Raw genomic sequence first — 8303 nt, forward strand, 5'->3', positions numbered from 1 at the left:
GAAACTCTTTTTCGATTTTCCCGGAAGTTTCTCTGAAAAAGATTTTTGTTGGCAGAATGAATTTATTCTTCCAATCTCTCTTCCGATCGTGGTCACAAGAAGTGTTGGTCTTCTCTTATGTTTCATTTAAATAAAAAAATAAAATCTGGAATTTTGTTTAAAATAAAAATTTGTGGTTATACATTTTGTATAAATCGTATTAAATTTCTCTTTCAATATCTAAAATAAACCGACTACTGGGTTGATTAAACATTCAAGTTGCAATACTTGTATTACTATGGTTCAACATTCCAGAACAAACAATATCTGGTTCATTTCGAAATTCTGTTGATTTTACCAAACAAAAGTGAAATCAAAGAAAATTATTTTTTTGCTCTTTTACCATCGTAAAAAGTCATTACATGTCAAATTATGAAAACAAAGAATGACTTAGATAAACATGTTTATTTAACATTTCTTTGTTCATTTATCTCTTCTTCAGGCTGTTCATTTGTTACTTCTGTATTTTTGTAGAATAATGCAATTGGATAATCAAGATATATAATTTGTATAAAACAAGACTGTCAATTCTATTTTTCATATTTCACTCCTCAATGCTTATCATCAATGATTGTGCTATTTTTCGTGTCGTAGGTTTGAGATGTGTTTTTGAATGATGAGAATAAATAATGAATTTCAGTTTGTATCTCAAAGAACCGACATAAGCCAATACACAAAGGGAGATGCCACACGCTGAAGTGCACAAGTCATAATGACAATTACGGGTTGTGAATAAACATACAAACAGTGGCTTAATGTAGCACATTATTATTGTAATATTACAGCTAATCCATTTTTTCAACATAACGATTAGTTGGTTGCCGTGGCACAGTGTCTACAAGTTTAGAAATGGACTTTTTCTACGATATCGTTGTATTGCCCATCTTGCCCATGGTATATATTGTAATAAAATTCTGATTTGCTTGTTTTTGAAAATGGAAATTTCTGTTCTTCGCCTCAAATTTGATTATTAAAAGAGTGACGGATAAGTCAATTTTATAAAATAAGCACGTTTCCTGAAGCATAAACATGTATTGACTCAATTTCCTTGGCCCCTGCGGCAACGCATATTTCTAATAACTGCTCTGAACGTGAGCAGCACTAGCAGTGTAAAGTATTTCGAACTATATAATTTATCAGTTCTTTATTACCGTTTAATTTGACACAGAAAGATCAACGCAACATTTTATCATATTTATTAGCAATTACTGCGCATTTAATACACTGTGAATTTCAAATAACATCGTTTTCAATCACTTACATGTGGAATACAAAAAGCAAACTAATGAAGTAATTACAATTTATTAAGTGTATATTATACAGTGGTCTTTGAAGAAAACGTTGTAATGCGGAAAGAGTTCAGGTGAGCAATTTGCGTTTATTCTTTTCCTTGAGAAGAATGAAGAAAAAGTTCATTTTAGTAAACTTGTACGTCAGACATTTTTGTACTCCATGATTCACAAGATATCCATCAATCTGGGACAATATGCCATATGTCATAATATTGCCCATGAATATCCCCACAGAGATCCACTGGGATCTCATAAGGTGGAAGAAGACTGTTCAATGAATCTTACGCCTCAAAAATCCAATTATTTGTTGTTTTCAGCAAATGCCTAATGGTTGGCACCATTATGATTCTCCAACATGCATGCTGTATTCACAATGCAATAGCCATAAATGACCAACATAAATCTGAGCTGAAGCCACTGCAGATCTGAACATCCACTATCGTAATATATCTGTTATTACGAATGTGTTACCATGATCTTCGTCGAAGATAAACCCAGTTCCAGCAATATGTAAGCTTTTCTAGAGAACAGTCCACAGATCGGATTACCATAGGTGGGCATTATGTGCTGCCCAAATGGTATACTCTGTCAAGTTGAAGCAGCCATAACTATATATAGTGAATAGTAAATGTAGAATAGTGAGTTTGTTGAATTCGAGAATCACAGGTACGGCGAATATCGCAAATTCGGCAGTGTGCTGATGAAATATCTGAAACGTTCGGACGAGATTTCGCAAATTGGTTGCGGATCGTCTTGCTTGGCCGATTCGTTGTATGACAACGGATTCAAGAACATCGTCAGCATCGACATCGTGCGGTCGGTGATCCGGAAGCAAATCTACCGCAACCGAAAGCGGCGTCCTGAGTTGACGTTTAGCAGTGGCGATGCTACAAAATTGGAATATGCGGACCAATTATTCAGTGCAGTCTTGGACAAAGGCACAATTGATGCAATGATGTCTTGGAAAACGGAAAAATGCCTCGATACAGCCAACGCAATGTTCGCCGAAGTTGATCGCGTATTGAAAACAAACGGCCGATATATTATTCTGTCATTGTGGCCATTATGTGCTGCCCAAATGGTACACTCTGTCAAGTTGAAGCAGCCGTAACAGGAGACCACTGTCACTTCCACGGCTATTCCTTTCTCTTGATTGTGTTGACTGTTTATTTCATGATCGGCGCAGAGACTATAGAACGAGGTGTGGAATCATGATGGTTTCCAACGTCCCATACAATTAACATTATGAATAAAGCCTGTAAACCATGGGTCACTGATATACGTGACCAATTCACGTGACAGTTGATCGTATCGAGATGACTGTAAGAATTCTCATTGGCGTCCAGTGTAGATTGTAATGGGACGTTTTTCCGGGATGCCGATACATCTGATCAATAATCGTTCTGCCATTCAGCTCCACCACACGAGACAACATACAACTCTGGGCGCTCGCTTTTCGTCGCCGAGTTTATACCGTCTTAGCTGCTTCCTATGCTTCTCTGTTTTTCTGAGGCATCGCCAACACTGTCTCGTTCACCACACGAGCCATATGCTTCACAGCACGTAGAACTTCCAGTCGTGATGCACATTCTCTTCTTGGTTACACTGGTTACAAGTGGTGAAACCTCGCCTTCTATTTTTAACAGCATCATACAGAGAACTGCAGTAATACCGTATCTGAAAATCAAGTTCCTTCTTTTCATAATGAAAGCATTGTAGGGACTTGTTTGCTTCAAATTTCATCATTCCGGTATATCGCCACGTATTCTACCATCATGAAAACATTTTTGTGCATTTATTCTCAAAAAAGAAAATCTCAATTGATGAATAATAAATCTTTTGAAGAATTTCCTTTTCTTCAGTTGTCATAGATTTCAAAGATGTATTCTCTATCAAAAAATATTTTAAAATATATTCAATCTTATTGCAGCTCAATACGATGTTGTTATATGATTTCTTGTGGATTCATAGAAAAATCCTGACTACCGTAAAACATAATTGTACCTGCACATTCCACCGATATTTTCGTTGGACAATGACAGTAGGGGACGCCATGTCGGAAGTTAGTGATGGTGTTCTGTGGGGCTGCTATTCCGTTTTCTAATTTTGTCGTTGTTGTATTCGGTGTTATGTGCTTTGTATAGTGAACATTTGTCCTCTCACGATCGTCGGAAATCACTCAGCGCCGGCGAGAGCTACAAATGGAGAGGATGGGCGCTGATGTATGGTTGTATTTCACCGCGACGAAGGAGGACTGACAAGCTTTTGACCAGTCCAACTCGGCTCCTTTTTCCAGCAGCCGGTGTAACGGTTCGGTGATGTTCGCAAAGCCGTTAAAAACTTGCGGTACTACGTCGACTAGACATGGACTGCCGCAGGATCTTGTCGTCTGCTCCACACAGCCCAGGAAACGCATTCGAGAACAGCCAGCGCAAGTTTCCAGTATACACCCGCACCTTTTACCCCGAAGGCTTGAAACAGCGCCGACATGAGGCCATCGTAATCGTCCGTCACCTAAACCTGCATGGCTCACATTACACTCTGCACCTCCATCAGTATGGTACTGAACAAAGGCTGCTCGTCTCTCCGGGGCTACACGGGCGGCGCCGAAATGCATTTTCATGTGTTCCAACTAAGTCTCCACGTTCGATAACATGGTCAGTACCTCCGTCGGCCTAACTCATTCTGGGCCGTCGATCCTGCCTTGCTCGCTATTTGGATAAAGACTTGCAACAGCCGTTCAGAACCGGCGCCACTTTCTGTTCTCAAATTGACCAATTCGCTGTATACCGATGACACATTGGGCGACAGCAAATGGTGAAAAGCTGAAAAATATGCGACATCATTTTCAATAATGAGCAATATGTCGGAAAAAATGGAAGCTTCATGGTTCGACGCTGACATGACAATTGGCGAGTTCAACAAGCGTGACGGTTGTGCAACTTGTTCTTCTTCAACGTCAAAGCTGGGCATCAGGCCCGGAGTGGTTATCAGAAAGAAACGGCGCCTTGCCCGCCTTCAGCAACTGTTGCTTTGGTTTGTTGCGTTGCCGATGCAGATCCAAATCAGACAAGTTTGCCCAACGATTTGCTGAAAGGCCCGAAAATGTGCACAAACCCATGAAATCACTACTCCATCCATTGTGATCTGTGTGCTTTTGATTCTGCAAGTATTCACTGCCCTCAGTGGGGCTATATTCTGTGTACTGCTGTTTCACCATCTTTTTCTGTCACTTCTTGCTGCGTTGGCTGTTGTTCAACAATTCTATCCCCACCTTCAGTCGACCCCTTTTCATCAATACAAGAAGTTCCTGGCAGTTGAAAAACAGTCGCGGGCTCATAGTCCGCCGGCAACTGTCTCAGCGCAATGCCGGGACGGTAGTAGGTTTTGTTCGACCACAGGTAAATGCCGCGTTGTTCGCACTGGACAGTGGCCATGTACTTTATGTTGGGACTGATCGCAAAAGACCGGCAAGCATCGTCAAAAGCGAGCACATCGACCAGAAAAGCAGACGCCAAGTCCCAAACTTTGATCGTCCAATCCAAGCTACTGCTGACCAACCACAGGCCACCGGGACGAAAACCCAAATCGGTAATTCGATTCCCATGGCACTTGTCGAACTGACGCACCGTGCGACGGTTGAAAATGTCGTACAAATGCAAAGGCAAATCGTCCATCGCAATGCCAGTGAAATTGGTGGTACTGTCCAGCACCAACTTGCAGCCAGCACTGTCTCCACTGGATGCAGTAATGTCAACAAAAACGGAAAAATGCCTTGAAGCATGCCAACGCAGTGTTTGCCGAAGTTGATCGAGTACTGAAAACAAACGGCCGATACATTATTTTGTCACTGTGCCAATCGTTTGTATTCAAAGCGTGGATTAATTTTCTCTCTGAAGAGAGTTTGACCGTTTTCTATGATTATTCAGATTTCAATTACGGTCACTTCCATGGCTATTCCTTTCGCTTGATTGTGTCGACTGTTTATTTCATGATCAGCTCTCCCCAACTGCGTCAGATATTGCCGGATGACTGACGCGTAGGCGACGTCCACCTGGTCACCTGCGGGATTATATCTTCTATAGAAAGTTCTTGTCGAACTATTCTGAAAGAGGGTGGCTGTGTGACGACGGTAGAAGATAATTGTATCTGCGCATCCCACCGATGCCATGTCGGAAGACGGTGATTCTGTGCTGTGCTATTGCTATTCCGTTTTTCTTATTTTTTGTTGTTTTTGTATTCGCTGTTTTTTGCTCTGTATAATAAACATTTAACCTCTCGTGATGGTCTGAAATCACTTAACGCCTTAGAGCGCTACAATCCATTGAATTTCTAGACTTGAAACTGAAATTCAAAAACCAACTCTGATATCTTTTAACATTTCAAGCCTGTTAAAATTATTTCAGCATATCAATATTGTTCTTGATTCGCATTACTTTTCTTACAGGTTTGCTTATGTATGAAGCAAGTTTTTGCATATAGCGATTGATAAATGATGAATTCACTTGAAAGTACAACGGAAATCATTTAATCATAATAAGTTTCATTGAAAATAATTTTCAAGAACTGCTTTTCATAATTATGAAATCAATTTTTAACATCTACTCATTACTGTGCTATTCAAAAACATTGTTGTCTGACCACTCTTCGACAAGTGATTCAAATATATTGCGAATGCCACTGATGAAATCAACTTTTACATTTTGAGAATTTCATAACAATATTTCCCTTCTAATTCATAAACGGTTGTACATCTATTTGCTAAATGTATAATTTTCGAATGGGCTAGTCTGAACTCATCCGCTTCCCACTTTCCCCAAACTCCGCCCCCATTATGTGATTGGCTGTACTCTGATAGGTTGCACACTATTGATCGGTAATTGGCTAATGACTTCTGCTATTTTATTAGCTAATCATCACGATAAGTGATTGGGTGAGTAACTTTGCCATTTGATTAGCTATTAAGCTTTGATCAAGGATTGGGTAATTGTTGTTTATCAAGCCTTTTCCAAATATGAATGCATTACCATTAAAATACTTTACATGGACATAAAAAAGCATTTACTATTTTTAAAACACAGCTTTTTAAGATATGGTGTTAGCTATCTTTTATTACGCTAAAAGAATAATAACAACAACAAAGTTAATATGCTTAAAGCTAATGTTTAACTTCTTTACATTTGCATATTCTTTGTGTATGTTGTTAAGAACAGCATTTAACAAGATGTCTTGCAATACTTGAATATGGCTTTAAATAAGTGGTTATCTTAGTAAATAACATTAATAATTCTTCACTTTTACATTTCATTGTTCACATAATAAAATAGCATTTGCAGTGTTGAATTTTCTATTAAATAGCTTATGCACCGTTCCGGTTGATTTGTTAAGCTTAATTAGCTGCGTCATGCTTTATGCGCAGTAGCATTTTACTTCCTGCTTTACTTCCTGCTTCATAGTGTACTTCCCGCTTACTCCAGTATTAGTTAATAACGGAATCCATTTCCGCGTCCATTTCCTGTTTATCACCGTCCAGTCCAGGAAGTCGTATCTATCACAATTTCAGCAGGCAAATTTCGGATGATGATATCTGATCTTGTTTTGCTCATCAACTAATAAATCTCGAATGCTAAGCACTGAACTCAAACGCAAGACCAAAAAGGAAAATAAATAAATTCCATTTTAAATAATCATTTTGAAACTACATTTAGTTTTCATTTCTCATTTTATCTACAATTGAAGATCAACTTTGTTTGATATTTCTGTGGCACCCATGCCTTTTGTTGATGTTGATAGAAGATTATTAATCACAGACAAATGGCGCACATATGCTGACATCAAAGAATGCGATATCCACTGCAAAGTGAATTTGAAGCAGCTTTAACAGCTTTTCTGCTTGGTGCTGTTCATCGCTTTTCCGCTTTCAAAGTGCTTTACTTTTATCCATCCGCGTTGATAAATGCTGTTTCAAAGAATGTCAACCAACAGTTGCTTTCTCTTGTCATATAAATTACCGTCTTAGCTAACAATTAAATCAGATTTATGCCTAAGGTTCTTTTCTGTTTGTCGGATATTTTTCTGATGAAGGCTAGTTGAAGGCTACTCAATTACAAAGGGAAAATCTAAAATTGATAAATTGTTTACAGCTGCAGGTTTCAGCTAAAACTGGGAATGGTGATTGCTGAATGTTAGCATCGAAATACTTTTCTGATTTTGCCTGAAGGTTCTCTGAAAATGTTTCTAGTTTGCAGAAGAATTTAATCTTTCCAATCTTTCTTTCGATCCTGTTCACAAGAGTTGTTGTTTTTCTTCTTATGTTTCATTTAAATAAAAAATAAAATCTGGAATTTTGTTTAAAATAAAAATTTGTGGTTATACATTTTGTATAAATCGTATTAAATTTCTCTTTCAATATCTAAAATAAACCGACTACTGGGTTGATTAAACATTCAAGTTGCAATACTTGTATTACTATGGTTCAACATTCCAGAACAAACAATATCTGGTTCATTTCGAAATTCTGTTGATTTTACCAAACAAAAGTGAAATCAAAGAAAATTATTTTTTTGCTCTTTTACCATCGTAAAAAGTCATTACATGTCAAATTATGAAAACAAAGAATGACTTAGATAAACATGTTTATTTAACATTTCTTTGTTCATTTATCTCTTCTTCAGGCTGTTCATTTGTTACTTCTGTATTTTTGTAGAATAATGCAATTGGATAATCAAGATATATAATTTGTATAAAACAAGACTGTCAATTCTATTTTTCATATTTCACTCCTCAATGCTTATCATCAATGATTGTGCTATTTTTCGTGTCGTAAGTTTGAGATGTGTTTTTGAATGATGAGAATAAATAATGAATTTCAGTTTGTATCTCAAAAAAACCGACATAATCCAATACACAAGGGAGATGCCACACGCTGAAGTGCACAGTCATATTGACCATTACGGGTTGTGAATAAACATA

At 37.9% G+C, this 8303-nt stretch overlaps 6 protein-coding genes across 6 annotated transcripts; 2 read left to right on the forward strand and 4 right to left on the reverse strand.

Annotated features, from left to right (window-relative positions):
• Nucleotides 1–824: 824 nt before the first annotated feature.
• Nucleotides 825–2442, forward strand: Tsp_10580a (hypothetical protein; the record flags this gene model as incomplete). Its single annotated transcript, XM_003372276.1, has 4 exons — nucleotides 825–933; nucleotides 1363–1402; nucleotides 1461–1587; nucleotides 1966–2442. Coding segments are annotated over 4 exons (753 nt in total), but the record flags the coding sequence as incomplete, so codon positions are not given.
• Nucleotides 2443–2809: 367 nt separating this feature from the next.
• Nucleotides 2810–3386, reverse strand: Tsp_10579 (conserved hypothetical protein). Its single transcript, XM_003372277.1, has 3 exons — nucleotides 3336–3386; nucleotides 3115–3218; nucleotides 2810–3008 (listed from the first exon to the last, which is right to left on the reverse strand). The coding sequence occupies exons 1-3, from the start codon at nucleotides 3384–3386 to the stop codon at nucleotides 2810–2812; spliced, it is 354 nt and encodes a 117-aa protein (XP_003372325.1).
• Nucleotides 3387–3510: 124 nt separating this feature from the next.
• Nucleotides 3511–3948, reverse strand: Tsp_10578 (conserved hypothetical protein). Its single transcript, XM_003372278.1, has one exon. The coding sequence runs from the start codon at nucleotides 3946–3948 to the stop codon at nucleotides 3511–3513; it is 438 nt and encodes a 145-aa protein (XP_003372326.1).
• A 41-nt stretch (nucleotides 3949–3989) lies between these two features.
• On the reverse strand, nucleotides 3990–4452 carry Tsp_10577 (conserved hypothetical protein). The gene is given in 2 exon segments (XM_003372279.1): nucleotides 3990–4347; nucleotides 4358–4452. The coding sequence occupies 2 exon segments, from the start codon at nucleotides 4450–4452 to the stop codon at nucleotides 3990–3992; spliced, it is 453 nt and encodes a 150-aa protein (XP_003372327.1).
• A 321-nt stretch (nucleotides 4453–4773) lies between these two features.
• On the reverse strand, nucleotides 4774–5502 carry Tsp_10576 (conserved hypothetical protein). Its single transcript, XM_003372280.1, has 2 exons — nucleotides 5272–5502; nucleotides 4774–5148 (listed from the first exon to the last, which is right to left on the reverse strand). Exons 1-2 carry the CDS (start codon nucleotides 5500–5502, stop codon nucleotides 4774–4776), a joined length of 606 nt encoding a protein of 201 aa, XP_003372328.1.
• A 1670-nt stretch (nucleotides 5503–7172) lies between these two features.
• Tsp_10575 (putative formamidopyrimidine-DNA glycosylase) lies at nucleotides 7173–8290 on the forward strand (the record flags this gene model as incomplete). Its single annotated transcript, XM_003372281.1, has 2 exons — nucleotides 7173–7279; nucleotides 8204–8290. Coding segments are annotated over exons 1-2 (194 nt in total), but the record flags the coding sequence as incomplete, so codon positions are not given.
• Between the last annotated feature and the right edge of the window lie 13 nt (nucleotides 8291–8303).

This window comes from Trichinella spiralis (genome assembly GCF_000181795.1).
Source record: "Trichinella spiralis strain ISS 195 chromosome Unknown Scfld9, whole genome shotgun sequence".
Classification (NCBI taxonomy): Eukaryota; Metazoa; Nematoda; class Enoplea; order Trichinellida; family Trichinellidae; genus Trichinella; species Trichinella spiralis.

Bases quoted from the DNA above. Each gene is read 5' to 3' on its own strand.
- Tsp_10577 (XM_003372279.1), bottom strand. From the start codon at position 4,452: ATGGGTTTGTGCACATTTTCGGGCCTTTCAGCAAATCGTTGGGCAAAC.
- Tsp_10576 (XM_003372280.1), bottom strand. From the start codon at position 5,502: ATGGCATCGGTGGGATGCGCAGATACAATTATCTTCTACCGTCGTCAC. The intron at 5,149-5,271 runs GTAATTGAAATC...GTTTGTTTTCAG, and splicing joins GAATAGCCATGGAAGTGACC to TACTCGATCAACTTCGGCAA.
- Tsp_10579 (XM_003372277.1), bottom strand. From the start codon at position 3,386: ATGGCGTCCCCTACTGTCATTGTCCAACGAAAATATCGGTGGAATGTG. The intron at 3,219-3,335 runs GTACAATTATGT...TTTTTGATAGAG, and splicing joins AATATCGGTGGAATGTGCAG to AATACATCTTTGAAATCTAT. The intron at 3,009-3,114 runs GTTTTCATGATG...CTTGATTTTCAG, and splicing joins GAGAATAAATGCACAAAAAT to ATACGGTATTACTGCAGTTC.
- Tsp_10578 (XM_003372278.1), bottom strand. From the start codon at position 3,948: ATGCATTTCGGCGCCGCCCGTGTAGCCCCGGAGAGACGAGCAGCCTTT.